This window comes from Carcharhinus amblyrhynchos, chromosome 6 (genome assembly GCF_965287045.1).
Source record: "Carcharhinus amblyrhynchos chromosome 6, sCarAmb.v2.hapA, whole genome shotgun sequence".
Taxonomy (NCBI): Eukaryota; Metazoa; Chordata; class Chondrichthyes; order Carcharhiniformes; family Carcharhinidae; genus Carcharhinus; species Carcharhinus amblyrhynchos.
The window spans coordinates 97,261,924-97,281,413 of record NC_137329.1 but is presented as its reverse complement, the minus strand read 5'-3'; the positions used below and the strand labels follow the sequence as shown (position 1 = coordinate 97,281,413).

The 19,490-nt window shown below is 41.6% G+C and overlaps 1 protein-coding gene across 3 annotated transcripts in view; it reads right to left on the bottom strand.

Annotated features, from left to right (window-relative positions):
• LOC145344149 (coiled-coil domain-containing protein 91-like) overlaps nt 1-19,490 on the bottom strand; it is a 140,449-nt gene that overhangs the window by 96,720 nt on the left and 24,239 nt on the right. For 2 of the 3 annotated variants that reach the window (XM_080191030.1, XM_080191031.1), the window contains 4 exons: nt 12,056-12,222; nt 6,139-6,348; nt 3,338-3,397; nt 624-725 (listed from right to left, as the gene is read on the bottom strand). In XM_080191030.1, the coding sequence (XP_080047156.1) occupies nt 624-725; nt 3,338-3,397; nt 6,139-6,348; nt 12,056-12,222 (539 nt within the window). The remainder of the gene's footprint in view (nt 1-623; nt 726-3,337; nt 3,398-6,138; nt 6,349-12,055; nt 12,223-19,490) is intronic. The other variant, XM_080191033.1, reaches the window with a different exon arrangement.

Genomic DNA, 19,490 nt, shown 5'->3' with positions numbered 1-19,490 from the left:
TTGCAATTGAGTCGTTATGCACTAGAGTGCAGTGCTATACAAATACTTTCCTCCTCTCTTTTTTTAAAAAGACAATTGACAATTCAAAAAAGTCACTAAATCCTTCCCCAAGGAATCAGAGACATGGCTTATGTGCAAGGAACAAGGGGAAGTTTTCCACCGCGCCCACCATGGGAATCGTAGCTGGGGAGGGGGGAAACCATGCAAAGGTCCGTTGACCTCGGGTGGGACTTTCTGGTTTCGGGACAAGTGCAGCTGGAAAATACCATCCAATGTCAATCATGATCCATGGGTGCAACATCTTTTAGAAATTATTTACTCCAATCTTAAGAGTTATAAAGCCAATGCTCAAAGTGGACCAGGCAAACCTAATCCATTCCTCGCTTGCTCCAAAAACTAAATTCAAATTTCAAATGAATCTAATTCATGGTCTCCACAAGAGAGACAAACAAGATCCAAGCTGACAAGATAAGGAATTTCACTCTATCTTGGGTTTCATCCAAGCATGTTCTGAGCCAAAAGGCCGGATGTAACATGACTAATACAGACTTTGCATATACGGTACAAACTGCATATTTTACTAACCCAAATATCATTCATGTGCTCACGAAAGCTTTAATTACCTGGAGCTGACTGTATTGGTCTTTGTATGAAATTCCCTCCGCTTCTTGTTCTTGCAGATGTTCCTCTAATTTTGAGTACTTCTCAAACATCTTCTGCAATTCCTTAAAACAAAGAGAAGAAATTGGCAATCTAGAACACAAAACACATAGTTTGCTACACAAATATGCAACAAAATCATCAACATGAAAATTAGCTAACTTACATTCTGTACTATCTTCTCAAAGTCACACAATAACAAATAGGTAAGACAAAATGTCCTAGGTTCACATAGATCTTTCTGTTCTCTTTTTTTTAATCATGGTACCTTTGGGTATGAACCCAGGTTCACTTAAACATGCAGCCCAGTGTAAATATTGCATATTCCATTATGCCAGTGTATCTACTTCCAGGCACAAATTGGCTGGCATGAAGCAAGATACCATAAAAATGCAAACACTGGTCAATGACTAAACCATTCCACCTGATCAGATCGGAAACAATTTGTTAATTGCTTTTTCGCTTTGCAAGTAACCAATAAATTCAGATGGTATTTGTGTCCTGTCTCAGGTGAATGGGCAAACCCACAAAAATATTACACGTGTACATACAAACTCAGGATGTGACCACAGTTGCTGCAGAATGACCAGTACCTACACGGTAAGGTTGTCTGCATTCACATTCTCACTGGTAATTGAAGAACAGGAAGCATATAATTTGTCGTTGATGGTGAAAGAAGTTGAGGTCCTTATACTCATGTCATTAATGTAGGGAATGATCGGAATAATGGGAATGTTATGGCGAACATGATTAGAAGAAATAGCTTATGTGGTTACCTGGAGTCATTCAGCCACATGCGGCCTGTAAAGGGATGGCAATATGGCCCTAAGAAAAACTCAGTTTTGTTTTTGCCTAGTTGTTCATTTGTCTTGTTTGGCACTCATGAATCTGGTGGTCTGGGGAGATTTTTTATAAAACACTTACTTTTGCCTCAACAATAGATAACACCAAATCCGAACACCAATCTCTGAGGTTAATGGTAAGCATTTTTGTATATTTGAAGGCTAAATTTTAATAAAGTGTGCTCACTAGAAATTGTAAAGTATCTTTGTGTTATGCTCATTTGTCAGGAGAATTCTAACAGGACCATTTTGCACTTGGTCCAACTTGCTATTGTTCATAATCTCAGGAGTACAAATTGCAAAAATTGTTTATGCACTACACAATGATACTACTGAAAACAAACACAGATGTTTCCACTTTACTAATATCCTAACAAAATGATCAATTATTTTGCAATGCTCCCATAATGAGGGCGAAGTGAAATTGAGAACAAACCATAATGCATCTAAAACTGGGACTTCGCAATTGACAATAATTATTGTGCGCACTTTCCATATTGTGTACAAAACATGAATGTAACTCAGTCCATCACACAAACCAGTCTCCCATCCATTGACCCTGTCTACACTTCCCACTGCCTCGGCAAAACAATCAGCATAATTAAGGACCCTATGCATCGCCGGACATTCTTTCTTCCCCCTTCTTCTGTCGGGGAAAAGATACAAAAGTCTGAGGTCAAGTGCCAACCAACACAAGAAAAGCTTCTCTCCTGCCATCAGACGTTTCAATGGCCTTACCTTGCATTAAGTTGATCTTCCTCTACACCCTAGCTATAACTGTAACAAAACATTCTGCAAGCTCTCATTTCCTTCTCTATGAATGGTATGCTTTGTCTGTATTATGAACAAGAAACAACAATATTCACCGTATGGTAATAATAAATGTGACAATAATAAATCAAATCAAATCAAAGATAGAATCCCTACAGTGCAAAAGGAGGCCATTTGGGCAATCAAGACTGTACTTGAAACTCCCCACCATCCTATCCCTGCAAGCCTTTGGACACTGAGGAGCAAATGAGCATGGCCAATTCACCTGACCTGCACATCTCTGGACTGTGGGAGGAATCTGGAGCACCCGGAGGAAATCCATGCAGACACAAGGAAAATGTGTAAACTCTGCACAGTCACCCAAGGCCGGAATCGAACCAGGGGCCCAGCCACTGTGAGGCAACAGTGTGGCTTTCATTAAATTTGAAACAAACCATAATGTGCACATAAGACGCCATACCCTGGAGGGTTACAGACCAAGAACTGGAACGTAGGGTTAGGCTGAGTAACTCCCTTTTCTGCCAGCACGGACACATTGTGTTTTGTATTTCTACAATACTATATAATGGTATGCAACTCCCATTTGTCACAGCAACTGATTCACTAGTACGGATGTAGATGAACCATTAACATCTTCCAAGCAAAAAAAAGTTATATGCAAATAAAAACTGATCAAAGCAAAAAAAAACCACAAAAGTTTATTTATTGCCAGCTCAAATACTGGTATTTGGCTCAGCACTTCACTTTGTACATTGCGCTAATACTCTTGCATGGCTTTATTCAGAATAATGATTTTGTTGCTTTAACTTTTATCCAATCAAATGAAAGCCATGATTAAGATTAGTAATGATTGGCATTTATAGGAGACAAATGCTAATGTTGCTAATGCTATTGCTATTCATAAATAAACAACTACTCATGAAACTTAACAACACTAATGCAATTGCTATTCATAAAGAAACAGCTACTCTTGAAATTTAACAACACTAAAATGCATGTGGGAAATAAGAAATTTCTAAATGTAAGAGAAGAAAGCAGCACAGCAGATCAAAGTCACAACTTACAGTGTGATGGGATGAAGTTCGTTCATCCAATCTCAGCTGTATTCCCATATCAGTACATAACTGTACAAAAGAAACTAGTTTCTTCATCAGGTGGATTAAGTTACCCGTTGTCCCTTGCTGGTTTGCCTAATCACATTTTCTTGCCTGAAGTAGGTGATGAACCCAGGAGGTCAAAATGAATAGGGGAAACCAAAGGGAAATGGTTACAACTTAACTTGCAGCATATTATGCATTTTGTGACTAGGGTTCAAAGCTGTTCTTTTCAAGAATCTAACTTTATAAAGTTGTACTTATAGTGAATGTCAGTTAGTTTTTACTTCAAATGCCCAATATTTTCATAACGTTAATTTCTCCTTTCTAATTGTTTATTTGCTAATTTTGTTATTCACTCAAATCATTTTGCATTAAATAGCTCTTTCCACAAGAATAACATTTTGTGGAGCAGCATGGTGGCACAGTGGTTAGCATTAGGCTGATTGGTGTACCAAATTGACACTATTCTCCCCTGAATCTGGCTACGTTAGGGGTTCCATTCACATACACACAGGGCAGGGTAGGTGTAGGAAGATGCGGCGGCGCAGGCTCGTTGGGCCGAAGGGCCTGTTTCCCGTGCTGGGTTGTTCTTTGTTCTTTATTACTGCCTTGCAGCGCCAGGCACCTGGTTTCAAATCCTGGCTTGGGTCAGTGTCTGTGTGGAGTTTTCACATTCTCCGTGTGTCTGCGTGGGTTTCCTCCGGGTGCTTTGGTTTCCGCCCACACTCCAAAAATGCACTAGTTAGGTGGATTAACCATGCTAAATTCTCCCTCAGTGCACCCGAACGAGCGCTGGAGTGCAGTGACTGGGGGATTTTTACAGTGACTTCACTGAAGTGTTAATGTAAGCCAACTTGTGACACTAATAAATAAAGTTTAACTTTAAACATTCCTAAGGTATAGCCATCATAACCCTTCCATGTAAAACTAAGAACAAGTTCATAACTAACACACAAAGATTCAAATATTGGCAAACTTCCCCATATCAGCCTCCAATTACTGTTTTAGCACAGACAAAACCAGCAGCTCCAAGCTGTGAAACCTCCTCCATTAGCAAACACCTCTAAATACACCCCTATTTCTATTCTACAGGCCAATATTTTATAGCCCAAAATAAAGAATGCATGTGCAGAAAACCAAAGGCATGTCCAAACTCAACCTCACACTTCCTGCACCACATCCAGCTGATCTACATTATCCATCACATTCTCTTTTCCACATAGTTCTCCTCTTGCTTCTGGTCAGACTAAAACAGCATGTTGGAGGAAAAGGGATACAAGCAGCTAATTAAATTTAAAGAAAGCAGATGGCAGAGATCACTGATCACTGACATGGAGAGCATGACAATACAAGGATAGAGCAACAGAAATCAGGAAAATCAGTAAAGATACACGGAAAAATAGATAGAATCAGAAAGTCAGTGGAACAAGTTTGGCCTCATCTAGCAGAACCATTCCAATGTCAGCTCTGCAGGTCAATTTAAAACATTTATATAGAACATGTGCTAAAAGATCCTAAATATCTCTTCAAAAACATCACAGGAGATCCAATGATTTTTTTTTAACTCTTAAAGCTTGTCCCTTAACTTTTACAACTTTCAAATTTACTGACAATTACAGGCAGTCTTCGGACTTGCAACACAACATGGTTTTTGGGAATAAATTGTAAATCAAAATATCATAAGTTAGAACCAGCTTTCTCATAAGAACAATGGTACAATACCAAATTTTCACTGAAAAGTGCACTTGTCAGCGACAGAATTGACTCAGTTCAGGTAGCTGTTTCTTTTCCAATAACTTGTGGCCATTAACACAGGTATTGAATCCGCCTTTATTTGCTATTTTGTAAATTTGCTTCACTTTCTAAAGTGCCTCAAATGCAATGTGCATTTATCAGTGAAAGGTCATGATGAGGTTTGTGGTAAAATAATTGACGTGTGTTTTCTTTCTTGCTTTCTGCATATCAATCGGGAATCACACAACCATTAGATAACCCATCTAGTTGTTACTCAAAGGATGCAAGTGGTAAGTAAACTCAAACATTTTGTAAAACATGCATCTGGCCCACCAGTTTCTGCTGAGTCAGTTGGTTTTAAACTGGGTCCAAGGGATTTCAAATCAAACTAATGTAAATAAATTTAGGAGAGATATTAGGAGATTCATCAGTTTGGACTTTTGAGTAGGACAATAAAGTCTGAGAGATTTTGCTTCAGTGTAATTGGCTTAAAGTGGTGTATTTCCCATGATACAATACTGCCTACACCTTCAAAGATATTTTTATATTGTATCTGAGAAGCAACTTGCTCTTCCTGAGATTCTGAATGGTGGAACATAAAGGAACATACAGTTGATAAAAATCCAGTGTTTGCTGGTGTGGCATCATAAAGTCAAAACCACAGTTGTAAAGTCGAAACATGAGGATGGGATTATCTAGCCACATGTGCCTTAATACCGGAAATTCCCGCCCAAGGTCAACAGACCTATAAATGGTCTGTCAAATTTTCTGCCACAACAGCTACGATTCCCACAGTGGGCAGGACAGGAAAATTCCATTCTCTGGCATCAATTAATAAACATCGTAAGTGCCGTTTATCATAATTTGATAGTCTCAAAGTCGACGACTGTCTGTACTAACAATTTAAAATAATATTACGTGTCACTGTACAGGATAGAGCTTTCCTGTGAAAATGATTTCTATTTTACTGTGGATTTTTTTAACTCAATGACAACAAAACACAATGTACACTTGCATACATACTATAACAGTACCTCTTTCATTCTGAGTTTTTCCTCTACTGCAGCAGAAAGCTTTGCTTCCATATTTTCTAGTGATTCTTTGTAACGTGCTTCCATTTTGCTTGTTTCAATGGGCACCATATGGCTTGCAAGGACAACTGCAGGTGCAGACGCAGATTGTTGTGGATTTATTTCTTTATGTAAACTTGTTGGTACAGATACAATGTTCAATGATGGTTGAACCTGCATTTTCAATATAAAATCATTTATAATGATTACTTTGAACACCACACTTTAAACAAGTACAAAAATAAATAAATTCACAATCTGACAAATACTAGAACACAAAATCATCTGCAGTGATGCCACTTTCACCTTTGCCATTAAAATAAATCTGTGACTCCTGAGCTATCACATGAGAATTAGCTTTTACCAAAGATTCATTATATGCACTTGGAACAAGTAGTTTGCAGCCATAAGCTTCCTTCTGCAATGCTGTGACAATTCACACACAAATTTAGTAGCACTGAACTTAAACAGTGGGTACAGACAGTTTAACATTAGTGTCAATTGCTGAAAGTGAATGAAACTTAATGAACATAAGAACATAAGAACATAAGAAATAGGAGCAGGAGTAGGCCATCTGGCCCTTCGAGCCTGCCCCGCCATTCAATAAGATCATGGCTGATCTGTCGTGGCTCAGTTCCACCCTCCCGCCCTCTCCCCACAACCCTCAATCCCCTCTCCCATCAAAAACCCATCAACCCGCCTCTTAAAAATATTTAGCGAGGCAGCCTCCACCACCTCAACGGGCAGAGAACTCCAGAGATTCACCACCCCCTGAGTGAAGAAGTTCCTCCTCAACTCCGTTCCGAACCGCCCCCCCTTTATCCCGAGGCTGTGCCCCCCAGTCCTACCGTCCTTCCTGAGCGGGAAGAGTCCCTCCACCTCCATCCTATCCATCCCACCCATCATCCCATACGTCTCAATGAGATCTCCCCCCATTCCTCCAAACTCCAACGAGCACAAGCCTAGTCCACCCAGCCTCTCCTCACAGCTCAACCCCCTCAACTCCGGCATCAGCCCAGTAAACCTCCTCTGCACTCCCTCCAAGGCCAAAACATCCCTGCGCAGGTGCGGCGCCCAAAACTGCACACAGTACTCCAGCTGCGGCCCCACCAATGCCCCATACAGCTGCAGCAAGACCTCCCCACCTCCACACTCAATCCCCCTCGCTATGAAGGCCAGCATCCCATTCGCCCTCCCGACCACCCGCTGCACCTGCAGGCTGGGTCCCCGCAACTCATGCACAAGGACCCCGAGGTCCCTCTGCACCGTCGCTTTTAAATGCGGCACTGCACCACATCCCTTCCCCAAAGTAAACTGTATAGGGAGCTGCACTGTAGAATGACAGTTCTCTATTTCAGCCAGACTACTTGGGGAACACAAATGAGATACTACACCAGCTACAAGGTTAAGGAAATTTCTGATTTTTTTTCCCCAGAGCATTAATATAAAAGAGGAGTGCCATCGATACATTCCATCTCACCCATCTAGGAAAACCTAGCCAACTTCAAATTCTTTCCTGAATGAGTCTGTGGTTTTTGCCCCCACTGTCCTACTCAGAAGTCCAAACTGATGAACCTTCTGACATCACTCCAAAATTTGCCTGCATCAGTGTGATTTTAAATCCTCTGGCCCTAGGTTTTATAATAACTTTGATTATTTTTCCTGGAAAAGTCTGTACTTCCATGATGTTAGTTACCTTCATTAAGGTCCTGAGAAGTGGATGTGGAAAGAATGCTTTTTTTTAAGAAGTCTGAGGACAGGTACCAACTGACTCAAGAACAGCTTCTTCTCTGCCACCATCAGACTTTTGAATGAACCTACCTTGTATTAAGTTGATCTTTCTCTATACCCTAGCTATGACTGTAACAATATGTTCTGCACTGTCTCCTTTCTTTCTCTCTGTACAGTGTGCCTTGAATATACAGCACAAGAAACAATACTTTTCATTGTATATCAATACATGTGACAATAATAAATCAAGTATTTTGTGGGAGAATCTAGAACTGTTTAAAAATAAGGGATTGCCAACTTAAAATGGAGATAACGCAAAAAGTTTTCATCCAAGATGAAACATTAGTACTATTCCCTCTCTGTCAGACCTGCTGAGATTTTACAGCAATTTTGTTTCTATTTCCAAGCATACACAGTAATTTGCTTTTATCCAAGGTTCCAGCATATACAGTAATTTGCTTTTATCCATCTCTTCTATGATGGGCAAGTTTTCTATTGTGTCTAGAGCTTTTTCGGTGAAACATCTCTCCAACTGTTTATTACAGTCAGTGATGACATTCCCTGCCTTTGTTTTCTACAGTACTTTTTCTTTACTGATGGACTGATTGCCTTTTTTACATGCCTTTAGCACTGCTGTGTCAAAGTGTATCTGGAAATTCTGGAAAAGTTGTAACACTTGTCACTGGCAAACCACCTAGCATTCCAGTAGACTTTACTTCAAGTGGCTCATAATGCATTTAAAGTCTCCTCACACAGATCAGTCTTATAATTGTTGAGAAAGCAGAATTGTAGATGGTGTCATGAAAAAGTTCCATTTTGCTCTTGCACAGGATTGTCAAAGAGCATCTATTCAATCAAACTGGAGAACTATTTGGGAGTTTGGTTCTTGAGTGTTCAGGGTATGTCCAAATGGTTGTGGGCATACATCATGTCGAGGGGACCCAAGTCTCTGAACTTTAGCCTGGAGCTGTAAGGGACCCAAGTTCCCAAGTGTCACACAAGAAGACTTGCTGATGGAGAAGCTGTGTGCTGATGGGGCAAGAGAAAAATTAGTCTGGGGTTCCCCTTTCTTATACTGTTGATAACCAGCACAACAGGATGAAAAAGAGAAGCAAACAAACACATAAAAGCATAAAATATGTTAACTCTCTCCACCCATGAACCAGACATATCACATCGAGAAGTCTCACAGCACCAGGTTAAAAGCCAATGGGTTTATTTGCAATCACGAGCTTTAGGAGCATTGCTCCTTCATCAAGTGACTCACCTGATGAAGGAGCAGCACCCTGAAAGCTCATGATTTAAAATTAACCTGTTGGATTTTAACCTGGTGTTGTAAGACGTCTTACTGTGCCTAGCCCAGTCCAATGAAGGCATCTCCACCTCACATCGACCTATTTGGCACACATAATATCTAAGGTTGCAACCTAAAAAGAGCACCACACAATTTACCCAAGTCAAAGTTGCATAGGTTCTAGGGACAAGCCACTGGGGGTCCCCTTCTTTCAATGAATAGCTGAACAAGAGATGAAAAAACTATTGTAAGAGAGAAAGATACTTGAACTTAGTGCATCCATTTTAGGTTTATTTGAGCTCTGCAGAGAAGTTACACTTTTCCCCCCCAAATTTACAAACTGGTGAAAAAAGTTTACAGAACATTATTCGCCTGATAGAACTGTGAACAACCCAAATATTCCAATTATGTTCCTGGCTTTACTTTGCCGTTAAGAAGATCCTAGCAACATTAAAAGGATTACTTTTTCAATGTCGTTTATGATTTCCATCATTCATTTGCTTTATATTCTGGACATGACATTTTAAGGTTAATTTTCCACTTTGCACTTCCAATTGAGGGCCTCTTCCAAATACAGCTGTATCAATTTCTGATACATGCTACCAATCAGTAATGTTCCCAACAGTAGTCAGATGAAATTACGATGAAAGAAACTTTAATCAATGGTCTTGAATTGTGCCATAGTAAATTACAGTTACACCAACAGTGAGATATTAATCAGGAGAAGGAGTTACACACAAGTTTCCTGGATTAATTTAAATATTCTTGGTGCAAATCTAGTGTAACTTAAGTATAGAAACTGTATAAATTGCTTACCGAACCTCCTCAAGAAAACTCCATGCAGCAACTGCTAAACTCTTCAAAAGTACTCCACTGATTTCTGGCCCCAGAGGAACATTATCTGGGAGCAAGGTAACCAGCTAATAAATGGCTGTGCTGGCTATTGGCACCAAATCTCCGAATGATATCACACCATCAACATCAGTCCAGAATAACAATAGCATGCCCATTTAGTTAGTGACTGTACCCATTGGGCATGCTAAGGCAGCAAACAGAAGACAGACAATAATCTTCTTTGTTGAAGACCAACATATATGCCCAAACTGTACACACCTAATAGGTTACAAGACAGGAGCTCCACACTCCCGGGTCTTTCACCATGTCAGGCAGCAGTCAGTCCACTTGCAGGTAGGTGGTCCTGACTCCTTGTCCCCTCTTACCTAGGACTGATAAACAGTGTGAAAAGAAGTTAAAGAACATAAGGGCAGCGAAATTAGTTCACACTCACCTCTTTCCTCCTTGCCCACCAGTGCTACAGAAAAAAAATTAGTGCTTGTAAAATGTGTATTTGAACTATAGTTTAAACAGACTAATTTTATGTAACATTTATTAGCTGGTTACCTTGTGTCCAGATAATGTTCTGCTGGGGCCAGAAATCCGCGGAGTACTTTTGAAGAGTTTAGTTGTTGTTGCATGGGGTTTTCTTGAGGGGATTCAATCAGCAATTTATACAGTTTCTATACTTAAGTTACACTAGATTTGCACCAAGAATATTCAACTAACTAACCCAGGAAACTTGTGTGTAACTTCTTCTCCTGATTAATATCTTGGACGGCATGGTTAGCACTGCTGCTTCACAGCACCAGGGACCTGGGTTCGATTCCCAGCTTAGGTCAATGTCTGTGTGGAGTTTGCATGTTCTCCCTGTGTCTGCACGGGTTCCTCCGGGTATTTCAGTTTCCTTCCACATTCTGAAAGACGTGCTGGTTAGGTGCATTGACCCGAAGAGGCACCAGACTGTGGCGACTAGGGGAGTTTCACAGTAACTTCATTGCAGTGTTAATATAAGCCTTACTTGTGACTAACAAATAAACTTAAAAAACTTAATATCTCAGTGATAGTGTAACAATGGCAGTATTTACTTTGACATAATTCAAGGCTATTGATTAAAGTTTCTTTCATTGTAATTTCATCAGACTACTGTTGGGGAACCTTACTGATTGGTATATATCAGAAATTGGTACAGCTGCACTTGGTTGAGCTTTATATGACATAATTAAAATTAAAACCATCGTACATAGAGAGCCCAAGCACTTACCAAAGAAACAGCGTAAATTAAATAGCATGCATTTTGATAACATGCTTAATAGATCCTTTACTTCTAAAACCACATTGACCACATCCTATGGGCTGTAATTACTATAATGATTTTCAATCTCTACAAATAGGCTGTAATGCAAAATAATTTTAAAAACAAGTAATTCCTTCAGGGGTAACAAACTGTCTCTCAAAAAAAACACTCACAATAAGAATGTTTTTGCTCCATCGATCACAACTTTGAGAATAATATTACATATTAGGCGAGAATTTACGACCTCACTCATCCTGAAACTGTAAAATCCCACCCAAGGTCATAGGACCTTTCCGTTGTCTGTCCCTCGCCCGCTCCAATTCCTGTGGCAGGCGTGGTGGCAAAATTTCGGCTGTTATCTGTTCTCAACTGATCGATTTTGTTTTTGTGGAATTCTCAAGTTATTTTCCCTTTCCTGATCTTCCATACTAGACAGCCTTTCTAATTTAATTACCTGCTCCAAATCTCTGCCAATGCATCCTCTTAGTTGATCAGAAAGCCCAGAATCACTCTCCTGCTCTTCTCTTTGCGGCTTGCAAAGATCAACTAACCTCCAGATTGAATGACTGAGAACAGGAACATGTGCAAGGGCAGAAACTGAATAGTACCTATGATAATACTGTACAAGTTAGGTATCGCTGAACCAATCAATTAAGGGATTCATTGGTAGTCTGCACTTCCATTTTTTCAATAACCCATTTTCTTAAATTTAATAGCAAACTTACATGCTTTTCCTTTTCTGTTGATACATGTTCTCCTGATTCAACTCTCAAGGTAGAGTCAGACTCATTTTCTGGGAAGAGGGAAGGTTTTGAAGTGTAGTTTTCAACCGGTTGTGCAGTCTGCCTGTTGGCATCTACAGAAGAACTTTGAGCCAACTCCACTCCTGGCCCTAATACAAAGAAGTTCAGTGCCATTATGATTACAGAGATAATATAAATAACAATACAGTATGTTAATAACAATTGTAAACATAGTTTCTGAACACATTGGCAACTTGTGATATCATATACACGTGAAGTATCAAGGAAAAGAATGACTTGTATTTATATAGCATCTATCATGAGCAAAGGACATCCCAAAGCGCTGTACTGGCAATTAATTTCTCTTGAAATCTGGTCATTGTTGTGATGCAGCAATCTATTTGTACGTAGCAAGTTCCATCAAAAAGTACTGTGATAATAACTAGATGATTTATTCTTGGGATGTCTCGATCTATAAAAGGTTGGGAACCACTTACATACACAACACTTGCACTCACACACTTGCAGTGCCCTTATGAGACAGTCAATTTGCAGCGAGAATAGATGGTGCGCTTAGCCTTGAGTGCAGTAGATCATTCATCCTCTTGTGATACTGCTGCGCATTCCTGTACTGGACCGCACAGGTGCTAAGCTCCATTGCAATCTCCATCAAGCTACTGTGGTCAGTCGGGAGGGCATCCTGCTACTATCCCAGGTAAAACAACATCTTTCTTAGATAGCTTGGAGGAAAGTCTGCAGAGAAGCTTCACTGAACCATGGGGTCACACGTTTTCTTCTCTATGACATTCTGGACAAATAATCCAGAGCTCCTGGTCTGTACTAAGTGGATGGCTGTCTGAATGCCCTTCAAATATGCCTCCTGAACTTTCAAGCAATAATAGCCTGGAATGGTGACTTCCTATGCAGCCCTGCATGAGAATCAGCAGTTCTGCACAGATGCATATTTAATCACCATGCAAATTCTCTCATGGCCTGCCATCTCGTCCAAACAGTGGGAATCACTTGCACTTCCACGTCTGCCAACGAACTTAGACTTCAGATTGGAAGATTCCACCTTCGGAGTGGGACTTGAATCCACAACCTTTTGACTAAGAAACACAATACTATTGTTTTTTTTTTAAACTGCACACACCTGAATCCAATCATCAACTACAAGGAGAGGATTCTATTAAGTTTTAACTCTGAATAGATTTTCTATAGAGTGACAGAAAAAAAGTAAATCCTAAAATTAGGCAGTTATCCAAGTCCATTGCTTCACATTCCACTGGTCAAGCAATGCTTCAAACAGAGTGATGAACATTATTTTTAAGAGTTACCTGAAAATCTCAGCCTTTAAAGGATACAGAATCCATAGAATTTCTACAGTGTAGGAGGTGGTCATTTGACCCATCGAGCTTGCACTGACTCTCCAAAAGGGCATTTTACTCAAGTCCACCCTTTCTGGTTCACTAATATCATCTGCCATTTGCCATCCTTACCTAGTATGGCCTACATGTGACTTCAAACCCACAATAATTTTATCTCTAAATGGCCCAGCAAGCCACTCAGTTATATCAAACAGCTAGACAAAGTTTAAAGAATGAAACTGAATGGACCATCCGGCAGCAGCCTAGCACTGGAAACGACAAAGGGGTTTGTGCCAAAATTGGCAGGCTAGATCTTGACGCAGTCAAACAGAATCATACCTTATAAACAATGTCCCAAACACCACCGTGACCATTCCTGGGTATGTCCTGCCCTACCAGCAGGACAGCAGAGGTAGCAGGACAGCACCCTGGGAGTCCTCAACATTGACTGCGGACCCCATAAAGTCTCATGGCATCAGATCAAATGTGGTCAAGGTAACCTTCTGCTGATCTTCACATACCACCCATCCTCAGTTATTGAATCAGTACTCTTCCATGGAGACCATCACTTAGAGAAAGCACTGAGGGTGGCCAGGGTGCATAATGTTCTGTGGGTAGGGTACTTGAATATCCAAAAGTGGCAAGGTAGCACCACTACTGATCAAGCTGGCTGAGTCCGAAAGGACAAAGCTGCTAGACTAGGTCTGAAGCAGATGATACCAACAACAGGAAAAACATACTTGACTTCATCCTCACCAATCTGCCTGCCACAGATGTATCTGTCCATGACAGCATCGGTATAGGAGTGACTATCACATAGCCCTTTTGGAGATGAAGTCCCATTTTTATGTTGAGAATATCCTTCATCATGGTGAATGGCACTACCAATGTGCTCAATGAGATAGGTTTCAAACAGATGCAGCATCTCTGGACTTGGCATCCATGAAGTGCTATGGGCCTTCAGCAGCAGCATCATGTCAAAGCATATCCCCCAATCTACCACTACCACCAAGCCATGGAATCAGCCCAGGTTCAATGAACAGTGCAGGAGAGAATGCCAGGAGCAGCACCCGGCAAACATAAAAATGAGATGTCAACCTGGTGAAGTTACAATTCAGGACTGCCCATGTTCAAATAGCATAAAGAGCAATAGGCAGAGCTAAACGACTGCACAACTGACATTTCAGATCTAGAATTTGCAGTTCTACCACATCCAAATGTGAATTGTGGTGGAAAATTAAGCAGCACACTGGAGGCAGCTCCATAAATATCACCATCCTCAATGATGGGGAGCCCAGCGCAACCATACAAAATGTCAGGCTGAAGCATTTGCAACAATCTTCAACCAAAGGTACTGAATGCATGATCCTTTTTAGCCTCCGCAGGCAGTCCCCAGCATCATTAATGTCAGTCTTCAGCCAATTTAATTCACTCCATGCAATGTCAAAGAAACAGCTGAAGGCATTGGATGCTGCAAAGGCTATGTGCCCTGACAATATTCCAGCAGTAGTACTGGAGTCTTGTGCATCAGAACTTGCTGCACCCCTAGCCAAGCTGTTTCAGTACTGTTGAATCGGGCATCGAGACTAAGTCGGGATTCCCACCAAGTGGCGAACCTGGCACGACACAGTGGTTAGCACTGCTGCCTCACAGCGCCAGAGACCCGGGTTTGATTCCCAGCTTGGGTCACTGTCTGTGCTGAGTTTGCATATTCTCCCTGTGGATTTCTTCTGGGTGCTGCAGTTTCCTCCCACAGTCTGAAAGACATGCTGGTTAGGTGCATTGGCCATATTAAATTTTCCCTCAGTGTACCTAAACAGGCACTGGAGTATGGCAGTAACTTCACTGCAGCCCACTTGTAAATAAATAAACTTTATATTGTCACCATTCATCCGGCCCATCCCACTGAGCCCAATCAGGTCCCTGCCAAAAGCAGGCAGGAAACTGATTATTATTCAAAAGTTGCAATTAGTGGGCCTGAAGCCCGATTCAAAGTGCCCCCCCCCACCACCCATCTTCCTAGCGGGATATGCACTGGGTGGGCATAGTGGTTTCAGGCATATCTCTCGTCGAAATCTTCATTTGGATCTGTTACTGTGAAAAATTTGAAGTGGGCTGTTCACTTTAACCTCCATGCCACCTCACCCCGGGGAAACCAGGCAGGCTTCCAAAACAGTAACACTCCATTCTGCAGATAGGACTTCCTTTCTTTCTCTCAGAAGCTGCTGGTGTGAGATGATCCCTTTCAAGTACTCTAACAGGAGAACTCACTTTCATTGGGTGAGGGCTGCTCACTCAGCCCATTCTTTTAATGTTGCATTCATTCCTAGTCTGAGTTTTCCTTGAAAGCAAAAAGCACAAAGCCTTGGAAATCTTTTGAAGCCCTTAGAAATCCTTTGTTTTTTTTTGGAAATCCAAAGGTTCTGGTTCACAGCTGTAAGCAACTTCAAAGCAACTAAGTGCTTTCAGTTCCTCTTCTGTAAAAACATTGCAATTAGGAACAAGTAAAGGTTAACGAGGTTGGGTTTGTATCCACTAGAGTTTAGACGGGTAAGAGGCACTTTGATCAAAACCTTTAGGATCTTGAGATGTATTGACAGGGTGGATGTAGAGAGGGTGATTCATATTGTTGGAACTAGGAGGTGACTGTTTAAAAATAAGGGTCACTCACTTAACACAGAGGTGAAGATTTTGTTTTCTCTGAGGGCCTTGAGTCTCTGGATCTCTTTTCCTCAAAGGGCACTGGAGCAGTCTTTGAACATTTTTCAGGCAGAGCGAGAGAGATTCTTGATTAACAAGAGGGTGAAAGGCTATTAGGAGGCAGGAATGTGGGGTCGAAGTTACAATTACGTCGATCATGATCTTATTGAATGGCAGAGCAGGCATGTGGGGCCAAGGCCTACTCCTGCTCCTAATTCACGACACTAAGTTCGTAAGTATGTCCAGGACACAAAAAAAAGGACAAATCCAACCTGACCAATTACTACTCCATCAGTCTACTGTCATTCATCAGTGAAGTGATGGAAGTAGTTATCAAGCTTTAACAAGCTGCTTTTGCTTAGCAATAACCTGATCATTGACACTGCATTTGGGATCTGGCAAGATCATTCAGCTCCTGATCTCATTACAGTCTTGCGTGGACATGGTCAAAAGAGCTGAGCTCCAGCGGTGGGATGACAATGACTGTCCTTGACATCGAGGCAACATTTGACTGAGTATGGCATCAAAGAGCCCTAATAGAACAGGAGAAAAATGGGCATTGGGGGAAAATCCTTCACTGGTTGGAGTCATAACTAGTACAAAGAAAAATGGTTGTTGGAAGCCAATCTTCTCAGTTCAGGACATCACTGCAGGAGTTAATCAGGGGTGTCCTACACCCAACCACCTTCAGCTGCCTCATCAATGACCTTCCTTCCATTATAAGGTCAGAACTTTATAGGACCCTTGTCAGACCCCACTTGGAGTACTGTGTGCAGTTCTGGTCACCTCACTATAGGAAGGACGTGGAAGCTATTGAAAGGGTGCAGAGGAGATTTACAAGGATGTTGCCTGGATTGGGAGGCATGCCTTATGAAGATAGGTTGAGGGAGCTGGGACTCTTCTCCCTGGAGAGACGAAGGTTGAGAGGCGACCTGCTAGAGGTTTATAAGATGTTGAGAGGAATAGATAGGGTGGATTCTCGGAGGCTATTTCCCAGGGCTGAAATGGTCGCTACGAGAGGACACAGATTTAAGGTGCAGGGAAGCAAGTACAGAGGAGATGTTAGGGGTAAGTTTTTCACTCAGAGGGTGGTGAGTGAATGGAATCGGCTGCCGTCGGTGGTGGTGGAGGCGAACTCGCTGGGGTCTTTTAAAAGACTTCTGGATGAGTATATGGGATTGGGGGTTATAGATAGGTCTATGGCTTAGTTGGTATACAAGTGATCGGTGCAACTAGTGGGCCGAAGGGCCTGTTTGTGCTGTAGTGTTCTATGTTCTATAATGTTCAACACAATTCATGACTCCTCAGACACCAAAGCATTCCATGTCCAAATGCAGCAAGTACTGGCCATAACCAGGTTTGGGCTGACAGGCGGCAAGTAAAATTCAGGCCACACAATTAAGTGTGGGGAGAGGGCGGGAATGTGGAACTGAGACATGACAGATCAGCCATGATCTTACTGAATGGCGGGGCAGGCTCGAAGGGCTAGATGGCCTACTCCTGCTCCTATTTCTTATGTTCTTAAGTACCAGACAATAACCATTTCCTACAAGACAGAATCTAATCATTGCTTCTTGACATTCAACTGCATTAGCATCACTGAATCCCCTTTTATCAACATCCTGGGAGTTACCATCAACTGGAAACTGTGGCTACATGAGAAGGTCAGGCATTAGGAATCTTGCAGCAAGTAAGTCACTTCCTATCTCCCCAAAGCCTGCCCACCTTTCACAAGGTAGAAGTCAGAATTGTAATAAAATACAATCCACTTGCCTCAATGAGTACAGCTCCAACAACATTCAAGAACTTTGGCATTATTCAAGACAAAGCAGTCTGCTTGATTGGCACAGCATCCACTTATATTCACTCCTTCCACTATCAATGCACAGTGGCAGCAGTCTGTACTCTCTATGAGATGCAATGCAGGAACTCATCAAGGCTTGTCAAACAACACCATCCGAACCCACAACTACTATCACATCAAAGGCAACAGATACATGGGTAAATCATCACTTAGAAGTTCCCCTCCAAGCAACCCATCAGTCGACTTTGGAAATATCACCATTCATTCAATGTCTCTAGGTCAATACTCTGGAGGTCCCTACCTCTAACAGCACTGTGGATGCACCTATACCTATGAGCTGCAGCGGTTCAAAAAGGCAGCTCACCACCATCTTAGAGTCATAGAGTTGTAGAGTCATACAGTACAGAAGATGCCTTTGGCCCATTGAGAATGCACTGACGAAACTACACTAAATCTTCACTAATCACATTTTCTAGCACTTGGCCAATAGCCTTGAATATTATGACATTTCAAGTACTCAACCACATACCTTATAAAGGTTGTGAGGTACTAGGCAGTGCATTCCAAACTCCCACCACCTTCTGGGTGGAAATCTTTTTCCTCAAATCCTTTTGCCCCTCACCTTAAAATTATGCCCCTTTGTTATTGACCCTTTAACTAAGGGGAACAACCACTTCCTATTCACCTGTCCATATCCGAAATCTTATGCACCGCAATCAGGTGCTACATCAGCCTTCTCTATTCTAAAGAAAACAACCTGAGCCTATCCAGCCTCTCTTCACAGCTCAAATGCTCCATCTTAGGCAACATCCTGGTGAATCTCCTCTGCACCCTCTCCAATGCAATCACATCCTTCCTCCAGTGAGGTGACCAGAAATGCACAATACTCCAGCTGTGGCTTAACCAATGTTTTGTACAGCTCCAATATAATCTTATAACCTGCCCTTATAATCTGTGCCACAACTGATAAAGGCAAGTGTCCCATATGCCATAACTACCCTATTAAACTGTCCTGCCGACTTCAGGGATCTGTGGATAAACACCCCCAGATCCCTCTGTTCCAGTGAGATTCCAAGTGTCCTGCCATTCACTGAGTTCTCCCTTGTCTTGTTACTACTTCCAAACTGCATCACCTTGCATTCTTCAGAGCTAAATTCAATCTGCCACTGATCTGCCCATCTGATCAAGCTGCCTATATTTTCCTGCAACCCTAAGATCTTCTTCTTTACTATTAACTACCCTGTCAATCTTCGTGTCATCTATAAATGTACTTATCATGCCCCCTCCCCCCACTTCACAAGGGCAATTAGGAATGGGCAATAAATGCTGGCACAGCCATCAAGGCAAATATACCAAGAAAGTAATAAAATGCTTAAGTGTCCAGTTTTGATACAGAATATTGAAGTCCCACCGCAGGGAACTCAAATTATTGTCATATTTTATGTTTATAATGTAAAGCAATCCCCTCTCACTCTCCCTCCCACCTCAAAAATACCTAGCATGTGACATTATGAGTTCAAATCTCTTCTCTTCGATGGGGACCCAA